Source organism: Oculina patagonica, chromosome 12 (genome assembly GCF_052425735.1).
Source record: "Oculina patagonica isolate OP01 chromosome 12, crgOcupat, whole genome shotgun sequence".
In the NCBI taxonomy this organism is placed as follows: Eukaryota; Metazoa; Cnidaria; class Anthozoa; order Scleractinia; family Oculinidae; genus Oculina; species Oculina patagonica.
The window spans coordinates 13394519-13415672 of NC_135769.1; the positions used below are offsets into that span (position 1 = coordinate 13394519).

The 21154-nt window shown below is 38.8% G+C and overlaps 3 protein-coding genes across 4 annotated transcripts in view; 1 reads left to right on the forward strand and 2 right to left on the reverse strand.

Annotated features, from left to right (window-relative positions):
- Positions 1 to 79: 79 nt before the first annotated feature.
- Positions 80 to 10654, reverse strand: LOC144632687 (eukaryotic elongation factor 2 kinase-like). Of its 2 annotated transcripts, none has more exons than XM_078491390.1 (11): positions 10452 to 10654; positions 8385 to 8882; positions 7576 to 7613; positions 6388 to 6559; positions 4839 to 5052; positions 4610 to 4727; positions 3064 to 3397; positions 2679 to 2813; positions 1892 to 2074; positions 692 to 816; positions 80 to 603 (listed from the first exon to the last, which is right to left on the reverse strand). In XM_078491390.1, exons 2-11 carry the CDS (start codon positions 8814 to 8816, stop codon positions 318 to 320), a joined length of 2037 nt encoding a protein of 678 aa, XP_078347516.1. In that variant the 5' UTR covers positions 8817 to 8882; positions 10452 to 10654; the 3' UTR covers positions 80 to 317. The 2 variants fall into 2 exon arrangements, with proteins under 2 accessions (XP_078347516.1, XP_078347517.1); XM_078491391.1 differs by having other exon boundaries at positions 8385 to 8863; positions 10432 to 10654.
- Positions 9727 to 21154, reverse strand: part of LOC144632725 (synaptogyrin-2-like) — a 30654-nt gene continuing 19226 nt past the window's right edge. Inside the window, exon 4 of the transcript XR_013566933.1 lies at positions 9727 to 9849. The gene's annotated coding sequence lies outside the window, so the exon portion shown is untranslated. The remainder of the gene's footprint in view (positions 9850 to 21154) is intronic.
- On the forward strand, positions 10728 to 20065 carry LOC144632689 (alpha-L-iduronidase-like). The gene is made up of 9 exons (XM_078491393.1): positions 10728 to 11285; positions 12619 to 12827; positions 12974 to 13240; positions 14716 to 14765; positions 15916 to 16408; positions 18007 to 18132; positions 18634 to 18704; positions 19044 to 19156; positions 19854 to 20065. The coding sequence occupies exons 1-9, from the start codon at positions 10811 to 10813 to the stop codon at positions 19955 to 19957; spliced, it is 1908 nt and encodes a 635-aa protein (XP_078347519.1). The 5' UTR covers positions 10728 to 10810; the 3' UTR covers positions 19958 to 20065.

Consider the following 21154-nt stretch of genomic DNA (forward strand, 5'->3'; position numbering starts at 1 on the left):
CGTACTGCTAGGATCAGCAATGTCGAAATCATCAAGTGTGTTGGTTTATTCCTGTGAGGCATATAATAAAGATTTCATCTAATTTCATGTGTGTTTTATTTAACGTGTTGGCTCATGGAGCCCTTTGGTTTTATTACTAACGGGTTCTCAGCGATTACACTGCATATTCACTTTTGCGATATTGCGTTTGCTATATTTTAAAATAAACTCAATAGTTCTGTCACAAAGCTGCTCTTGTCCGTTAAACGGTAACTATCAAGCCAAATACATTGTAACTAGAAAATAATATCGTTTTCCAGACTTATGCGACAAACTGATTATTCCTCGACCTCAGCCCAGGCCTCTTCAGCCAGTGCATAGTACTTGTTAGCCAGTTTTCCCTTCATAGCAGCAAGCGCGAAATCTCCGGCTGAAGAGTACAAATCGCCCGCTTCTTGAGGCTGTTTATCAAGCCCATAACCTCCTTGTTGGTACAAGTTAGCTTGTTTGGCGCATAGCACGTAGTTAGGATCTGTGAAGAGTGTGTTCTGTGGATCATCGTCTTCATACACAACATCGATGGCATTCTGATACCACTTGACTGCCTCTTCCCAGGAGCGTTCCCTGAACAGAAAGATTTCTCTTTGTTTTATGTCATTTTTTAAAGGTGTAGAATTCACGACAAAAAAATATCAAGTTGCTTGCACTGTACCTTTGAGTGCCCAATCCTGTCCCAGTTTCATATGCCTTTGCCATGTATACCATGGCTTGTCTGTCTCCCAAGACAGCCGCCTGTAACATGTACTCCACCCCCCGGTTTGTTGCCTCATCAGACTCCTGCAAGGAAAGGATACATTGATACCAATTAACAGTAACTTAAACTATTTATAATGCAAACAAAATAACATGACTTGTGCAAATATCATCAAGGAAAATACGGCAGAGATAGAGTGGGGTAAAACGTCACAGACGGCAGAGGTCCGGCGCTGACATTTGGATGAAGGAGAATAGTTAGAATCTAGTTGTACTTTACTACATAAATACATTCAAATCATTCCTATACCTTGTCAAACGCATTTTAATTCATTCAGTAAAAACAAAGAAAGTCATAACCATGAAGGAGGTTGGGAAACCCGGTCTTAATTAGCATAGATTTTTACGATTTTACTTCTCCGTGTACTCCATAGTTTTTGTTTCGATTGAGAAGATTCATCAAACACTCGAGACAGTGTTTCATTGGCTATCCTAATACCTCGAATCTTGTCAAAAATACTTCGCTGCACATGGTATTTTTAACTCTCTTCTTGGGGCGTATACCTTTTTTTTTCGAATAAACGCCGCGGCTTTTATTAATTTTTTCGCGTTTTCGGGGCGGGGTTTATACGAGGGCGGCGTTTATTTAAAATTCGATTTATTTCCTGCAAACAACAGCATGGTAACTGAACATTTGAACTTTGAAAACAGGAACATGTTGTAGTACTTGTCTCAAAAGTCATTTTCAATATCTTAAAACATTGTTACCATCAAGGAAAATAATTATTTTAGGCTTGCTCAAACTTGATAGTTACTGCATTTGCTTTTTGAGTCTATAATACGAATAAACGCCGCACATGATGCGCGTTTATTCGAGGGCGGCGCTTATTATTATTTCTGCTCTAAAATGCGGCGTTTATTCGAGGGCGGCGTTTAATCAAATAAATACGGTAAGTGGTATAAAAATCCGTTTGATAAGCTTACAAGAAACAACTTGAAAGGTTCTCGTGATTTACATAAGCAGTCTTATTGCAAGTTATTCATTGCCTGAAGCACGCAGGCTAATTTCTATTTGAAGAAAGTCGCATTAAGTATATTTGTAGGTCAATCATTCACGAAAGTTGTTGATTATTGACGGCATGGAATGATTTTAAAATACCTGAACAGTTGCTGAGGCTAGTATCTCGTGAGGCAGCTGTAAATAAATCTCAGCCATTGTAACTAAAGCTGGTAAAACAGAACAAGCTGCAGCTTGTTCTAAATGAAACATGGCACAGTCCATCTGTGGCTCATGCTCAGTGAAACGACCCATCTCATTGTATTTAGCTAGCTCGAGATGAACCTGTGGGAAAAACATAAAACACAGAGTTCCTTGCAAAGGCAGTAAGAGGTAATGCATAAACAATGCTACAGTGAAATTGAGTGCCTGCAGTCTACGACCGAGTGTTGGCAAAATAAATGCGCACACTCGGGTAACTGGAATAATGTTTTTGCAGCATATTTTGTAATATTTATCATGATTGTAACAGCAACTGCTGCAGACCCACTGCATTCTACTAACATTACTGATCATGAGTCATTCAGAAATTTCTATAACATCATTCAAGCTGCTGTTTTTTGCCTGCTCAAGGCTCACAGGCTGGAGTATTATGGGCAAACTAGACTCTGTTATACATGTATATATATACGTGAATAAGAAAGGTAAAAATACGTAGAACTGGGTGGAGAGCAATATTCCAGTGTCTCGTCAAGTTAGTACAACATATTTGTGACATTTTCTTCTCATTGGCAGTTCCTTTAAAAAAATTCCAACAGGAAACTCTTAATGTACTAAGAGGAAATGATGGCCTACAACATATAAAGTGACACCTTAAAAATAAGAAAAGTAGGAACAATTTCAACTTTAAAATCTAATTTAAAATTTAATCCTGAGGAAATGTACCAACCTGTCCAAGAACAGAAACACTCTTTTGCCTTCTCTGAAACTCTATGCGGACTTTTTCAAGCAGTTCAACCTCAGCAAACACACTAGATGCTTTATGTACCAGGTTTTTAGCAAATAATTTTTGGGTATCTTCATCCTAAAAGCAAATATAACGTGCTTAAAGTTAAAAGCCACAATTTCAGTGTGGCTAAAAGTACCTTGTTTTCACTTTGCCATTGCAAGAAAAAACCACAAGCTTTGTAGTGTACTAGCCTGTACCTTTCTCTTTTGTGACTAGGTGTAACATACATGTAGGATCCAGCTATGCACAGTGTAGGGTATTCAAGCTGAAAGTTGGATATCTGATTGAAAATAAGTTTTATTTCATTGATCACAAAACTACATACCTCATTTTCAGTGAAAACATCACTTTGATCACTTTCAGTTTCAGATGATTCTGGGTCAGAGATCTGTCGTGAAAAGCTTGACACTTCATTATATGATGAAACTGATGAACGAGGGGAGTCTGGCTCAGAGTTAGAAGGAGAAGGAGGAGGAGACTGGGCCAGGTATTCAGTCATATCAAATATGGCAGAGATTTTGCGGTACCCAGGGGAAATACAGTCTTCACTACTTCTGAGGATTGTGCTGGAGTCTTGGATGTTTTTCAGAACTGCATCAATCCGATCCATTTCTTTTTCACTGAGGTCAAATGGTGATAGTCCAAGGCTTTCACAGATTCTGTAAAGAGATGACCAGCTTCATAAGCCCTTCACTACCCTCATGACATACCTGCAGTACAGTGCTGCAGCCTTATATGTTTAACAGACAATGTGGTATTGAAGCATATTATCTGTATTATCATGGTCAGCATGAGATAAGGAGAGAAACTAATGCTCCTGCAGCACCTTAGAGCCAATTGGACACTGCAGCATTTAAAATGCTGAGTTGGTAAGATTTATGCTATAAGAAATAAGATGCAAAATAATGTAGACAATAGAAGTTAAGCAACTTGAAATATGAGTCTGCAGATGAGATTGCCCTACTAAAACATTATAAAAAAACTCTGCCACTGATAGACACACTGTAATTGGCTTACAAGTACAACACTTATGTGATTGTTGACTTGTATTTTAAAAAAATGTTTCTAATAGTCATCCCTTGAAGGCCAACAGAAACCTTAAGTTTAAAGTACAAATTGCAATATAACAATCTGCAAGTTTACACTATACAAAATAGTAAATGTCATACAAACTCATAGACCCAATGCAAATATGGCAGCTGTTAATTTTTGGCTCCCAGAAGAATCATTTGTCAACAAAATAAAATTACTCGATCTAACTTAAAGATAACGTCATTTGAGAAAATGAGTGTTTGAAGTTTAAAAGCTATACTTTCATCTAATGGAAAGTTAGAGGGGCATTTATATTGCCAAAAACATGAAAACGAGGCTAGGCAGGCCAGGGTGACCTTTCCATTCAAATCTCTTAAATTTGAATAAGTCATAACTTTGCAGCCATTTAAGCCAAAACACAATTAAAAACTTCTAAGAATAGCATATTAAGTGCCACCATCAGCGTTTTAATAAACTTGACCAAACAACAGAATTGAATGACAACCATTTTTGCATTAGGTCTATAACTCTCACAAACAAGAATATGCATTAAGTGACAAAAGTGTTGACACATTTTCATGTTATAACATAGACCCCATTTTATGGTAGAATGGCCTAGTTTCACCCTCTTTGCCCACTTTGCCAACCCTCTACCCCTATCAATGCTGTGTGTGGGGAAAGGGGGGGTTTGAAGCCCAACTTTGGATGGGGGAGAGGGGGGTATTTTGGCAGAGTGTCATGAAATTGAAAAACTAGTGATTGATCTGTCAAGAAAATTGCAATGCAAAGTCAATGTGTCAAGTACATTTGATACTGACTGACCAGTATGAATAACATACTTGTTGCATTTGTGAGAACTGAAAAACAATCCCATTCCTCTTGGACCCAAGTTGGCTTCACCATAACCCTTTCCATCTGCTGTGTGAATCTGTGGGTCAGTGTACAGGTCACCAACACCTGAAATACAAAGACATGGATAACTACTGGTACTTCTTTCTGGAAAATACACCATATAATATATATAAAATACATTAAGTGAAATAAATTTAAGTTATTGAAGAATTTCACCTTGAATATCAACCACAATCAACTGATGACCAGATCTCTCAAATGTAAAATGGCTAAAAGCCTGAGGAGAACATCGAAGAGTTTCATCCTGCAGTACATAGCCAGAATTTGAGTTGTACTTGATATATGTTCCTTCAATAAAATGCTCCAAGTGATACAGTGGTGACCCTTCCCTGTCCTTCATTTCAATAACACAGACTTGGAAGATATCCACCTGTGGGCAAAATAATTAATATAGTCATCACTGATACTAACAGTTATTACATACAACTAGAAAATGATTCGGAACAGCTATATGCACACTACAAGCAATGTGTAAAGGCATCATTCATTCAATTCGCAACCATGACATTATAATTACAGTACTTAAAAAATAAACACTAGCCAAACTGTATTTACTCGAATAAGCGCCGCCCCCGAATAAGCGCCGCCCTCGAATAAGCGCCGCATTTGGGACAAAAATGATATAATAAGCGCCGCCCCCGAATAAGCGCCGCAGTCCCGATGCGGCGCTTATTTGAAAAATTCCGTGGTTGGGTTCCCCCCCCCCCTGTTAACTAGTAGCAGCACTACAAAGCAACTCTAAAACAAACTTGTAAATTTCTTTTTCATCAAAACGCGATGTTTTGCAGTTCAATGTTATTGTTTTACCACTCGCTCATTAGTTCTTCTATCCAACATTCTTGCAATACGCAGCTCTGTAAATGTTGTGATGGCCATGAACATTGCCAAGACAGCTAACGCTACTTCTTTCTTCAGCAAGAGACGAAAACTGAAGATGCTATTTTCAATTACTGTAAAAGATTAAATTCTAAATGGCGTCCAAATTTTAAATATTAAGCGCCGCCCTCAAATAAGCGCCGCACTTGAGACACGAAAAATTTAATAAGCGCCACGGCGCTTATTCAAGTAAATACGGTAGCCAAACATGCACTTGCTTATGTGATTAGTTATACTTATCTGGAGTTCTAAAACAGTGCAACCAACCAAATTGGTGTCCCCCCCCCCCCCCCCCTCCCTTGAACATTAGACTACTTGAAAGAAATTCAACAATCAATATAAAATTTATTTATTTACACTTTAATAACTAGAATACTGAAACCTCCTCTTTCTCCCCTCCTTTGGTTAAGTAATTAATAATAAACCCTTATCCATGTTTTCATTTCCACATGACCTTCAGATCAAACCAACCAGAAAAGTTGGCTATAGACTTCAATCAACTTTGAATGCTGAAGGCTTGTTCCAGAAGAAAAATTTTATGAAGAAGTCTCGAGGTTGAGACAAATTTTGTAAAAGTACTAGTAATTGAGATAAGATTCAGAAACATGCTTCTTCACTTCAGGGCTAAAAAAAGTTCAATCGTGTCATCTGGGAAAAAAAGATTTTCCTTCTGGGCAAGTAAATTTTCATTCAACTGCCTCACACAGTTATCCAAAGGGCAACTGAAGCTGGTAGCTGTTTATGGAAAGTATTGCGGTTATCTTCTGTTGTTCAAAATGTTGTTTGGTCAGTTTTATTCCCAGTGTCCTTGCTATTTTAATTAACAAACCTTTTTTGGTGGGTTGTATCTATTATACTCTTCACCCCAGAGCTTGGCATCCATCTGTAGTCTCACATCATCAAAATATACATCTCTGCTAACTTCATCAATGTACCGTTTGCTCACATAATTTGCTGCATGCTTCCAGTTCATGTGTTTTGAGAAATTTGACAACTTTTTCCTGTGACAGTAAAAGATACATGTTTAATTAGCATTTACAAAAAAGTTGGGTAACCAGTAATACAATTCATAATGATAAGCTGGTGTAATATTTTTTCATTGAGGATCATATCCTAGCCAAATCCTCAGTAAACATTGTGGATTTTTTAACTGTTTCAATATTTATTTTGAACGGTCAAGATTTATTCAGGCATCTGATTCCTCAGAAATCCAACAAGATGCAGGTTAAAGAGGCTGTAATGTTTATCAAAAGACATCCATACTGAAAATATCCCTACAATATCCAATAAATATAAGTTGGTATGCATTTCATGTGTTCCAGCCTCAAGAGTCTGAAGAGTCATCATGAGCCTGATGAGGATAAGTAAGTAAGTATGCATTTCATGGCCCGTTACCCAAAAATATAAATACACTGCTACTTACATATGTATCAGGGAGTGCATGGTTCATATAAACAGTTGTTCACTAAATTGGATGAGGTTGAGCAAAATATCATGATTTGTCTGTGGCAAGCAGATACATTATTTGCCGAAGCTAAAGGCAGAGGCAAATAATTAATCTGCAAGATTTGTTTTGCACAAGTACCTTCGGAAACTGTGTCAAAACCGCACTTGTCTTTTGCGGAATTAATGCAGACAAAAGCGTAACTTGGTCTTTGATAATAAGAGCTGGTTTTCATCCAATTCTTTTTCTTTCAGATTTTGCCGAAATACAATTAGAGGAATTTCCATTGCCTTCTTTGTATTTTTGCTATTTTTACAGTTCTGGTAAACAAATACTACTATTCTACAACTCTGGAAAAGAAGCTGCCATTTTGCTCAGAAGTGGACACAACTACTGCATGAGCAGAATATTATTTGCAGCAGAATCACTCACTGTCAGGCGCTAATGCACATGAGCAGACTATTTACAGATCACGTGGTGGGCTCTAGGCCAATTAAAAGGAAGAATAAATGCAACAAATGATGATAATGGATTTTGCACTGGGATTGCTATGTAGTAATTTTAAGTACTTACAATCTGAAACACTCTCTCATGGCTCCTTGATCAAATGGCTACAAAAAATCAAATAAAATCTGATAACTGGACTGACTATTAATGGTAATATTTAGTACTTCTTTATTCTCTTGTTAGGAGATTTTTTTTTTTTTATTTCTCCTTTTTGAGATCAAGTTTTTAAGAGAGTAGCCCAAAACTAGTTCAGCTTAGAATTGACAGAAGCCTTGGACCAACTACACTGACAATATATCTTTCTAACTGAAATTGCCCTTTCATGTATGGGATCAGTGTTAATGTTGTGGTTCAATTTTACCCTTGGTACAATTTTTAAATTTTCGTTTGTTTTATATTCATACACCATACACCAGAACTGAGGAAAATACAAATTTGTACCAAGGGTAAAATTGAACCACATTTATAGAAACATACTGCAGTTCATAGGGGTCATGGATCCATATGTGACATTCACAAAATTATTTAGTTATCTATTATTTCTTTGTTTTAAATTTTTTATTTACAACTGTTTTTATGTCCCGGAATGCTCTCAGGGTTTTTTGCATGTTTTATTGACACCCTGTGCATGAGACTGTAGCTGGAAGAAGTACATACATGTACACCTGCTGATTACCAGTACAAAGAAATACACTTACACAGGCCGTCAAATACTTATAATACTTAATGGTACCCAAACAATACATTCCATCCTTATGTTAACAAGATCCTCCCTTGCACTTGTTTGTAACGCAGACAGTAGATGTACAAGGGTCTGTACATAAGAACCTGTGAGGCACATTGTACTTCATATAAATAATGGACTTTAAACTCACCAATGACTCCATTTTGACTCTGACTTCATCTTGTACCCAGTTTTTCTTCAGAGCATTATACCGATGTCTTATGGCAATTTCTGTAGGATATGAGTCATCTATGTGAAACTCTTCCCAAGGATCTGGCAAATTCTTGGCTTTTTTGAGAGCACTCTGCCAACTCAAATGGTGCTGCAGTTTTGGACGATGAGGTTTTTTACCTTCCTTAGCTGTCTCATGATTTACTAAATTAGTTTGTTTTGAAAGACCATCAGTAATAATTTCATTATCCTGATTTTCAGCTGCTACATTTGTATTTGTAGTGTCATCATCAGTTAATGATCCTATTTCATCACTCCAATCATCCAGTATTTCTTTTTCAAAAGGACTAAAGCTGTCACAATCTGATTTCCTCTCTTGGCAATTACAGCTTTCACTTTCGCTGTTATTCATGATGTGTGATCATTCAAGGTGAACTGCAAACCATCACCCTCTAATGACTACACTGTACTTGATTTTCTGAAAAATTAATTATAATTAAAATAAATATTGAAGTTTTTAATACATTTGTTGTAAACGGACCAATACCTCCCTTTGGAGAGTAAGGTGCAATAAAGTTACTATACTATTACTATTACTTTCATATAGGAGTCTCCCCTTGGGTCCCTCCACTACCTAAATTTAGGGACATTTGATCATCTAATAATACAATCCTAAAGTGGGACATTTAAACACCAGTTTTGCCTGGTAGATGGGAATTTGGACAACCAAAACTTCAAACCTTCAGGTGCCTGGGATTTGGTTGGAGGAAGAGGGGTTGGATGTTGAAGTTCAAAAACTTTTGTTTCTTGTTCTACTGGACTACTTCCATTAGCAAAAATAGTTCCTTTAGGAGTCGGACATCAAAGTTTGCGGTATCAGCCAATTTTTCAAGTGGTATTTCGGTAATTTTAATCTCGAATTTCCGTATTGCAGTATTCTCCAAACCTGCAGGATGCATTTTCTTATCGTTTTGGTCAACTATAGTCAATATAAAAACTTATCCTTCCCATTCTTCAGACCCTTTTTAGCTGTCTTTGGTCGTTTCAGAAGCAAGCTTAAACAACCTAATTTTGTCAACTGACTGTTTTAACAACCAGTTTTAAAGATGAATTCCAGTCCGTACTGTGCAGTCTCGGCTGCAATGTTTATGTGAGCCTCACACGAAGGAAATGTTGGCAAGCAAAACTAAAAATTCCGTGACAAACGTACCTTTTTCTTCATTATTAACGCCAGATATCCTTGCAGAACAAATAATAACGAGTAGAAGAACCTTGACGCTATTTCAAACCGACGTTTCAGCTCATCGGTAATTCGTGAACAAAACGAACTGTAATGGCGGACTAAAAAACTTCATGTATGCTGTCACCGAAGTGTAACGTTTCAACAAATTCAAAACAAAAACGAAAACAAACCCCGCGTCTGCGCAGTACGGACTGGAAATCAGCTTTAAGTTGTGTCATTGTTTTCACGGTACCACTGCTCGTTTTTGCCTCACTTTTTTCCCTCACATCAACAATTCTGCCAGCTATGCAAGCTTTTTTATGAAATTGCCATATTTTCACATTTTTTGCGGTAATGTGGTGTTCAACAGCCCCCAACGTCCCCTCCTTTTGTGGAAAACTAAGAAGAAGGATCGTAAGCAGGTTGGACATTCCGTGACATTTATATCAAGTACATAATAACATTAGCATTGCTTTTGCACTTGTCTGGTTTCCGGGCATTTCTTTCTTTCCGTCAAATATTTATTTAGCATTTTCGAATAAGGGCATAATTAGCGTAAAAAATTCAATGAGCTTTTCTTTTTTACTTCACAGGTACTGCAAAGATTAATTTGCAATTATATTTCAATTTCATTTTTTAACAAATTGACGAAGGCACTTCGGAAATGTAGGTGAGAAATTATAAACTCCCGGGCTAAACTTTTGCATTCGGCCTCGAGTTTTTTATAGCACGGAATTCAAGTGGTTAAATTTAATAACAGCTGTACGGTGCTAAACATTTATCCGGTGGTTTTTTAACATCTGACCTACCTATCAGCTTTCTTACCTTTCCTTCCTGTGAGTTCCATTAAAACTCTCCAACCGATTGTAAAGACATTGAGATAAAAGGTGTCAAACTCTCACTAGCTGTTAGAAAAGTCTATAAAAGCAGCTAGCAGAACAAAAGTTGGTTGCGTGCCGACTTGCAAGCCTCCTCCGACCGGCCGACTGAACAATGGGACCTCTAATCAACTCTTAATCCCCATTCTGACCCAGACTTCTCACTGCAGTAGAAGCGTGAGGAGATCTTAGAAACTGGGTCGACTGACTGTCCTGTCATGGGATGAGGATCCCTCCAAGAGGTCATTCGTGACTGGCAAGACTGGCAACGCTGATTTTATAGAAACAGCGAAACTGAAAAGAGATATGGTGATGTGGATAAAAGCATTAGTTAATGCAGTACTGTTTTTGCTCGTTAGTGGAGAGCAAACTGACCATTTCAATGTAGTCTTGGACGCCAGTCGAGTTATAGGTCCTCTGGTACACTTCTGGGAAAGCACCGGATTTTGTCCGCCAGACCCTCATCAGGACTTTAGAAACTTTATTTTCACCAATGATGAGCAGCAGAACTTAGCGTACATAGGATCCGTGCCCCAAAAGGGTATAAAGCAAGTGAGAATTCACTGGCTATTAGATCTGGTTTCCATGAAGCTGGCAGCTGACCAAGTTGTTTATAACTTCACATACCTGGATGAGGCAATGCACTTGCTTATGAGGAATGGTCTAAGGCCTGGATTTGAACTGATGGGAAATCCATCCAATTTCTTTTCAGATTTTGGTGATACTGCACAAATTTATGCATGGAGAGATCTTATAGCAAGCTTGGCAACACATCTAATTGGTAAAGATTCATTCCTCGCGAAGCGAGAGCCGAAGGCCGAGCGTAGCGGGGTGTATAATTTTGTCCCTCAAAGGGATCAGGCGGGATGAAATCTTGTGTGGAGTTTACGGTCATATATATTTCTATATTTGTGAGCTTGGTGTGTGGCGGAAATGACGTCACACGGCCGCCGCGCGCTGGTGGCCTAATGGTAAGGCGTCGAACTTCAAATCAGATCTTCGTAACTGAGGTCGGGGGTTCGAATCCGGCTAGGGTTTTTTTTTTCTTTTTTTTTCTTTTTTTTTTGTGGGTTCGAATCCTGAGCCTTTCATTTTTATTGTTTTTCTTTTCGGATTAAAATAACACTGATTTCCACATAATACTCCCTCAACGCCTATTCAGGCCATAAACCTTTCACGGCCATCAGGGGCGCGCGGGCGGAGGGTTCGAATCCTTCTGCCGTTCGTTCTTCTTTTTTAATGCCCTGAGATAAATGTCCAAAATGCGAATATCCAATAATTTGTCGATGATTTTGAAAATAGCCTGCGCTTCCCAACGCTTTATACCTCTTTACGAACCAGAAAGAGCCGCCATCTTCAAAGCGGAGTAGACCCTGGGAACGAGGGTGTCGCGGCCATGCCTGTTACTAGGCAACAATAACAAATCACCGGTTAAAACCGGTTATCACTCCTTATTTATAACACCCCCCCCCCCCCCTCCTCCCCAACCCAAAGCTTCGCGAGGCCCTGCGAGTCACGTATTACTAGTAAAATCAAATAAGGGAGGGTTCATGATTTATGGGGAGGGGAGCTATGAAGATTTGGAGGGGGGTCACCCATTTTCTCTGGTAACAATTAGGCAGGGCTACTGAAAATACTTTTGAAGCCAGAGACTTGAAAGTGGAGCGGTCATCAAAAACATTAATGTTAGCTTACATTGATTACAAAAAAGTTGTGTTGGTGTACGTCCACTTCTGGTGGTTGCGAAAATCTTTACCAGTGAGTCAAGATCACTGTCAACCTCATCTCTGCTTCCCCTGCATGTTGCTTCAGCTTCAGTTTCACTCTCACTCAATGTTTCAAAAGGAATTTCCTCATCACTCCCAGAATCTGAGGGAAAGTTGACTCAAAGTCTTCTTAAGATTTTAAACGTTGAACTGAAGTCTTCTAAAGATATGCGGAGTTGACCCATAGTCTTTTAAAGATTTCTGAAGTTGATCCAAAGTGTTCCAAAGATTTCCAACTTTGACCCAATGACTTCAAAAGTTTTACAAAGTTGATCTAAAGGCTTCCAAAGGTGGTCATTATAAATAATATTTGTTCATGGTACTTAGTTTGGTTTTTTTCAATGGCAGAGGTATTTGGGATGGAGGAAGTATCCCAGTGGAACTTTGAATCCTGGAATGAACCACAGAATAAGCACCATTTTGATGGCCTCCATGTTTCCATCGAAGGATACCTCATGTACTATGATGCTTGTTCTGAAGGACTCAAGATGGCGCATCCATCTTTGCGACTTGGAGGACCTGCCACAGGGTACCCAGACAGTCATCCAATATTTTGGGTATGTTATTAGACTACGTACAAGTGCATATCTTATTTTTTTGTAATAGTATTAAAGTAATGGGAAACTCAGCTTATTTTTAAATGTAAAAGTGAATCAAATATTGAGTAAAAATGATCAGGTTGTTCTTTTGTTTACATTTACAGTCTCTACTAGAGCACTGCAACAATGGCACAAATTTCTTCACTGGGGAAAGAGGGGTTAGACTTGATTTTGTTTCTTTCCACATCAAAGGCCAGGGACACTCTATGACCATTTTAGACAATGAAACAGTGGTTCTAGAGGAAATAGCTCACCTTGTACCTAAATTCAAGGATACACCAATATACAATGATGAAGGGGATCCACTAGTTGGTTGGAGCCTAGGTGAAGACTGGAGAGCAGACGCAACATATGCTGCGATTGTTGTCAAGGTAAACACTTTTTCCAGTAAGCACCTTAATTGTTCTGGAGAGCAGTTTTTTAACAAATGTCCCACTCCAATAAATTTATTGTAAACTTAAACCATCCCAATATAGTTGGGAAAAGAAATAGAAAATTATGAAATAGAAGTGGATTACTGCATGGTAATGTGATCTCAGTAATTTTTTTATTTTAACTAGTCAGTTTTTCTATACTAGTGTTCTTCTATACTAGTGTTCTTCTATACTAGTGTTTTTCTATACTAGGTAAGTAAGTAGAAAAAGTAAAATACCTGAGCCCCTCCCTTGATGCTTCATACCCCCCATCCTTACTAGGGGGATAATATCAGATAGTAGGGGATGGTTCCCCTAAGTACTATCATCTCTTTTTTTTTTTTTTTACTAACCTGCACTGTATTTGAACTCTCAACCTCTGGATTTGCTGTCCAACCCCTTATCCAATTTGTCACGTAGGAAACGTTACTAGGTAAACCACTTCTTTTAATGAAATATTTGCCTCCAACCCATACCCTTACCCTTTTCATTTACCTGGTAAAAAAAATCAACTAGTTAAAATAAGAACTGAGATCAAACATGTACAAAATGTGTGATCATTTTTCATCAAAACAGTGAAGTTCCCCAAGACTTGTCCAGAATTATTGTATCTATCTGTATCATTCTATCTGAAAGAAACTGACGTTAAGAATCATAAATGCTCAGTCTAATTTATTTATACCAATGCATGTTGATATATTTTAAAAGTAAATTTTTGCGGGCCGAGGCGCCGAGGACAGGGAGGACTGCGCGCGGGGGATTGCGGAAGGGCGCCGCCGAGGAAGGCGGACGGGCCGAGACACGGGAGGAGGGGCGGAGCGGGGGACAGGGAGGCGGAGGCCCCCGGCCGGCCCCGCGGGGGAGCCCCCGCGCGGCCCGGAGAAGGGGGGGGGGAGGAGGGCCGAGGCCGGGGCGAGGGGGAGCCTGGGCCGGGGGACGCCCCGAGACCACAGCCCACGCACACTCCCCCAGACCCCGCCGAGGCCCGCCCTCCTGTGGTTACCACAGTTAGGTAAATTATATGTATTGTAATTTTAATCTTAGATTTTATTACTGGACATCTTGTTAAGACCAGCATTTTTTATAAATGCTGATAGATTTCTTTCCAGGTTAAATAAAAGTTCTTTTTTTATTATTATTATTATCTATAGACAGTGGAATCCCAATTTCTCAAATCCTCATTTTCTCAAACCTCCCAATTACTTCACACCTTAGATTTGCTTCATTCAGTCAAACACTAAGAGTTTTCCTTGTAGGTTCAAGAAATTGAGATTCCATGATTGTGATTATACCTAGGCATAATATTGTTTTCTTGTCGTCACTTATGCCAAATTTGCAGAACTTACATTAGCAGCTGTCAGCAAGGGGAGTTTGTACCTGTTGTACAGCAAGACAATTCTTTATGTACTTACAAATTTCTGGTCTCATTGCAGATATTGGCACAGCATCAAGATATGTTATTAAGAAGAAATTTCAGTGTTAGGTTTGTTGTTACTTGTTTTTACTTTTATTATTGAAACATATACACACTTGACAGTTATTAATGGATACGAAAGGATACTAAAAAAAAAGACGCATTGCTTGACAATTTGAAAGTAACTATGTTTTTTCGATTTTTTAATCAATTGTCATGGCATGGTGTTTAATATAAATAACAATACCCAACGAAAGATCACTGTTTTTTTCATTAAAAAATGCAATAAAATTTTTGGTGCACCTAAACAACAAAATTTGAAGCGTCAAATACAAGTGGCACTTATTAAGTTCAAATGCCGTATTTCGTTTAATGGCCTTTGGATCTTTGATACGGCCAGGACAAACGTTTAGTAAACCTTTATCAAGTGCCATTGCTGTTGTGAAAAGCTACCTACTCACAAGTACAAGATATATTATTTGCTGCAAATTTTAGTTAAAAAACAGTGGCAGATGCTGAGCATTTTCTGTTTTTATAACTTGATTGAATGTCCCCTGCATGAGTTTACGTGAATGTTATCCAGAAAAAAAGGAAGATACTCATCTTAGTGAGAGTTTTTAAATTAAAATCCTGTGTATTAAGTCAGCACTGGTGCAGCTGAAAGATGGACTCCTGTTCCAATTGAACCCAAACCAACTGCTTCTTGGCTTTCCTGGGCTGGAAGTTGCAGAGGGCTTGGTGACAGTCTATTGGGGGAAATCCATGTCAAGTGGTTAATACTAGCAGCCGTGATATGACAATAAAACGTATGACAATCCAGGGTTATCTTTATTATGTTCCGTTTGTTACTCCCTTAGAAGTGAGATTTCGAGTGTCTATTCCAGTTTTGTTTTGACCAGCTTCCCTGCACTACATGCTGGCACCATTGGTGAGGGGTGACATGGTGTAACGTGTTGTCACAGCCAAACATCATTAGCAAGAACATTGCGGAACCGACTGTGGCTTATCCATTTATAGCCAAACAGACCGTGTTTCTGTTGTTTTCTGCATAACAATGCGCCATAGTTTGGGCAGCACTACATTTTGCAGTTTATAAAGAAATGAACTAAGTGACAAACTTAAAGTAGCCAGTATGTCTAGTAACTGATAGACGTACTTGGCTATAATTACTTTATATGAACAACTGACAACATGTGATCCTATCTGTTTGCTTTTTTAGATATAACCTCCTGAGTAATGACAATGGATTTATCAGCTATCCACCGTTCTACTTCCGTCAACGTACATTGTTGGCCAGATTCCAGATGAACCATTCTCATCCACGGAAAGCAGAACTTATCAAGAAACCCATTCTCAGTGTCATGGGACTTCTAGCACTTTTGGGTGACAACCAAATCAAAGCTTCTATAACATATAAAAGTAATGATCAGAGTGATTTTGGAGTGATCGCCACTGTTAGGAAGCCTGATGGACTGTCTACCACTTATGACTGGGAGCTGGCAGCTATGCTTTACAACAGCAATGATACATCAGCGAGAACTTCCGTTTCACAAATAAACGTATCTCTGGTGAATTTACCTTTGAGAGAAGATGTGGCATTTGTTGTTTATAAGCTGGATAATGACAATGGAAATCCATATCGTGTGTGGAAGGAGATGGGTTCTCCTGTGTTTCCCAGTGATGATCAGTTTAATGCACTCCGTCTTCATCAGGTAACAGTAGCTTGTTTTTAGAAGTGACTACAGCTTACACAATAGTTACAATCACCACGGTTTAGAATAAATCAATTATCATGGATGCATTATATAAATACCAAGTCAGGAATGGGTTTATTTGTTTTATGACCCTCTGATCAATAATGACATCGTCCATCACGTTACTGCTTGAAGGAAAAAAGCCAATGGGGTGGATGATGAAATCGCGAATGATGTAAACAAATACAATTTGGTTTGCTTCATCTTATCTGTACAGTGATTTGATCCACAATTGACAGACTGTCTTGTCAAATATGCTTTTTTGCTAAGGAAGCCGGCAAGGGTCACGCGTTTATGTCCCAAGTTGTCCTTCATTCCAGGAGAAACGTTTCTTTCGGTGAGGGGCGAGGGAGCTTCTAAGAGTTTCCTTAATATCCTTTGTTTGGTGGCATAAGAACTTTTTAGTAAATTCCTTCCACCTTCATTGTTGCTTTCAAGAACGGCCCTTGCAAATGATGTCATATCCGTTGCTCCTATAACAATTAATGAAGCTCTACAAATGGACTCTTTGGTCTGTTCCCTAGGTGTCCTAGATAGAATAGAGGTTTAACTGCAAAACACCAACTAATTGTTTTAGGAGAGGAGGGAAGGGGTGCTTTCCCTGCTGCACTGCCTCATATCTACAAAGTCACCTTCACGTGCATACGTTGTACTACAGTACCGCTCAGAAATAAGCGTCCCTAAACATACGCGAAAAACGCGTATGCTTTTGCGCATACGCGCGTATGCGTATGTGCGTATATGCGTCTGCGTATGTGCGTATATGCGTCTGCGTATGTGCGTATACTCTGTATACGCGTATGCTCATCAGTATGTATGAGCAAGCTTATTGTTTTTTCTTTTGTCCATAGTTTATTGTTCTTTCGATGGCTTGCTAATTCTACTTTTAGATTTCGCCGACTTATGCAAAATAGAAACGGAGAAATAACTTTTACGTTACTTAACTTACCGGCCTTACCGGCGCGTGCGGAAAGATCGTTTATCTTGCAGAAAAGCTAATAAATCTTCGCGGCAGCATATAAACTTTATTTGAGCATCGTTTTGACTCATTGAAATAATTTCGACGTCTCATTCGCTGATTTTTTTCCAAATAGAACCAAAGATATGATTTTGTTTTCGCTACTAAGCCGTGACGTGACTCGCGGCACGTTCCGAAAGACCAAAAGTTTATCTTGCAAGAATAGGTTATAAATAATATTCACTGCGTATCACAATTACTCTAAAACAAGCTACGTTCCTACTTATTGGAAATACTTCACCCTGTAGATTGGCGATCTATGCCAAATAGAACCAGAGATTTTTTTTCGCTACTAAAAGCCGTCGCGCTTCAACAGAAAATCAATTCACAAACAAAATCGTCGGCGCGTGCGAAAAAACCAAAAGTTTTTCTTGCGAGACAAGTTAATAAGTTAATACAACATCTTTTCTACTTATTGAAATTATTTCAACGTTTAAATCGCCCATTTACGCCAAATAGAACCAGAGATATGTTTTTTCGCAACAATTAAAGCCATGTACTATTCACACGTCATGTTTCTTTCTTTTCCTTTCTGCAGGAGCCTGTTAGAAGTCTGGGTCCTAGGATTCTCTCTTCCGATATGTTAAACTTTTTGCTGACCCTTCCCCTACCAGGAATAAGTTTGTTGCATGTTTGTGCAAAGCCTGTTTCACCCCCTCTAAAGGTGAGGCTCTTGTAGAATCTTTTCATCGCAGTACATTGCATTTTATGCTGTTTATGTAAGTGTAGTTTGATCATTTTTTCGCACTCAAGATTTTTTAACATTAGAATAACTGTAAAATGACCATTCTATTTCTTGTCACATTTTTGATCATCTTCTGAACACTTTTTGAAATTCTGAGAAAGACACAACGTTGTTTTGGCCACATCCTGAACATGTATTGCTTCAAACGGCTGATTTACCTACCGGATCAACCTGTGTGAGTGGAATCTGCAAAGTATAAAACACTCAACGGAGTGTGAATTGGTTTTCTGAGCAGACCTCAGATGAATGTTTCATTTCCTTTCTTAATTTTCCATTCGCTCTGTGTATGTATAAAACATTTCTCTGTGACTTTTCTCAGACGCATGGAATGGTGTTTGTTTTTTTCCTTGACACACGCAGTCTTTCTACCTTATTTTGCATCACCAAAATGTAATGTAAAATTTTTTATATGCATTGCAGGTCCAAGGAGTAAGGCTCATCCCTGTGTCTTCTTATGAGGTACTTGTGACTTGGAAAGACGTACAGTCCAGGTACAATGTCTACACTGTTTCCAGTTATTTGTAATTGTAATCAGATTTGTATTCGGACTTACTGTATATATTATTGATGTAGATGAGGACTTGTGCAACACTGTCTCCCATACAAAGTGATACTTGCTAATGGCTTTTCTTAAAGCGGCTATGTCACGCAATTTTAGGCAACTTCGGCACTGACCAACTACGATGCTCGAAAATCATCCTTGTTTGTTATGTAGCCGTGATTTTTCCAATAAGACTTTTGCTCTGCCAATTTGAAGATTAGAGCTCTTAATTAACAAAAATAAATAGCATTACTTTTAAGTAATTTTAACAATCTTTATTGTCTTGTAGATGCATTCTCTCCTTCAAAGTCCTCTACTCCGTCAAAAGTTCTCATGGACCATTCAAACAAGTGAATAAAGTGGACATTATTTTTACAAGCTTTCATCATCTACTGTCTCAAGGTAGTCCTTCTCGAAATTCCTTGAGAAAATGTTATTTTTATGATTTACAAATATCGTGATGAAAAATAGACTTAATTGGTCGGCAGACAAGGTTAGCGAGAAGGAATTTATGGATGCATATGTTCCAGAGATACCTAAAAATATTCGTGAATTGCGCGAAAGCAATTGGCTGAGATATGGTGGACATATATTGGGGTTAACGAGAAAGGTTGTCCTACATAAATGTTAAAGTGTACCTGACAGTGCCGTGTTCACACTTAGTGCCCGAGCACCGGCAAAAAACGGCGTCGTGTTTAGACACAGGAAACCAAAGTACCCTAAGTGTCCGAGTACAAGGTATCGACCTTGTGCGAACACAGCCATAGAAGTCGAAATCACAAATCCGTGCAATCATTGTTTCCCTTTCCCTTCCGATGAAATGCCCTGAACTACAAGTACCCAAATAACTTTCGGCTTTGTCGCGTACGCTTTTATGCCTTTCTCGAAACAGCTGTATATTCAGAGCATTTTTCCGAGGGAACAACCCCCAGACCCCCTAGGAGCGTCCCTTGGGAGCCGAAACTGCCAGGCCGTCGACATGCCGTCAACTACTTAAAAACCTACATAAGCCCCTGGGAAGGTACCAAAATGTAGTCCTCTTCAGGACAACGTCGTTTGGTACGTTGTTTCTTATAAGCTGTCTTTTTTTGTTTTGCAGAAGATAGGAATTATTCTCAAGGCTGGTATTCCATCGTGGCAGTGGATTATTGGGGACGGTACAGTCTAAGCTCACTGCCAGTCGTGATCAAAAGGACAAGATAATGTCATCACACAATCTTGAACAAAACGCTTCCAAAGTATCTCCGTTTCAATTCAAATAGTCCGCATTTACTAACAGAAAAAAATAAGGTCAAAAGGAGTGCTACTTTAGATAGATAGATAAGATAGATAGATAAAACTTTATTAATGTGTCAAGGCCACATAGCCTGGGAAAATCTCATACTAATTTGGGGACACAATTAATAGGTATTAAAAAAATATTAAAACAACGCGGGCTGGTTGTGTTCATGTCTACACGACCGTGAGAAAGCTATGCCTTCGTAAGAACTTGAAAAGTATTGTACAGTTGTACCCCGCTAATTGGAACTCGGTTATTTCGAATTCCCCGTTATTTCGAACTATCGGCTATTTCTAACCCCTCTACTTTTAACTATTTTTGGTTTCCCCTGACGGTTCGACTGTACTTATTGAACAGTGCTAATTTCTTTCCGTTTTTAAGTTGGAGTTTGTAGAGCTTATAGAGCTTGTATGAACAATAAAGAACACAGGAAATTTTTATTCACATAATTAAATTAAATGAAAGTAGGCATTTCTCAGTCTTGCATCCAGATAAAAATTCTTAAATCCATGCAAAATAACATGGACCTTATACACAATTGAATTGAATTTTGAGCTTAACGGCATGTTTCGTAGGGAGCAGGGATGGCGCAGTGGTGAGAGCGCTCGCCTCCCACCAATGTGGCCCGGGTTCGATTCCCGGACCCGGCGTCATATGTGGGTTGAGTTTGTTGTTGGTTCTCGTCCTTGCTCCGAGGGTTTTTCTCCGGGTTCTCCGGTTTTCCTCCCTCCACAAAAATAAACACCTCTAAATTCCAATTCGATTGGGAATCCGAGGGCCACAGGTTTGTCAGTCGAAAGACTGTTATGTGCAACCCTCGTAAAACAAAGTTGATGCATTTTGATGCAAAACTCGTCCATGGTGAACATGGTCAGTTTGAAATGGAATTGACGGTGAAAGTAAAAATTACAATTATCTGTAACATTAATGCGGACGAGTTACAGCATGAAAATAATTGAATGTGGAACAATTACAGTGATTCTAAATATACTAAACAAAAAAAACAATACCGTATTTACTCGAATAAGCGCCGCGGCGCTTATTAAATTTTTCCCACCTCAAGTGCGGCGCTTATTCGGGGGCGGCGCTTATTTGAGGGCGGCGCTTACCGGTATTTAAAA

Bases quoted from the DNA above. Each gene is read 5' to 3' on its own strand.
- LOC144632689 (XM_078491393.1), top strand. From the start codon at position 10,811: ATGGTGATGTGGATAAAAGCATTAGTTAATGCAGTACTGTTTTTGCTC. The intron at 11,286-12,618 runs GTAAAGATTCAT...TTTCAATGGCAG, and splicing joins CTTGGCAACACATCTAATTG to AGGTATTTGGGATGGAGGAA. The intron at 19,157-19,853 runs GTAGTCCTTCTC...TTTGTTTTGCAG, and splicing joins TCATCATCTACTGTCTCAAG to AAGATAGGAATTATTCTCAA.
- LOC144632687 (XM_078491390.1), bottom strand. From the start codon at position 8,816: ATGAATAACAGCGAAAGTGAAAGCTGTAATTGCCAAGAGAGGAAATCA. The intron at 3,398-4,609 runs GTATGTTATTCA...ATCTCTTTACAG, and splicing joins AGTTCTCACAAATGCAACAA to AATCTGTGAAAGCCTTGGAC. The intron at 2,814-3,063 runs GTATGTAGTTTT...ATTTGCTTTTAG, and splicing joins ATGTTTTCACTGAAAATGAG to GATGAAGATACCCAAAAATT.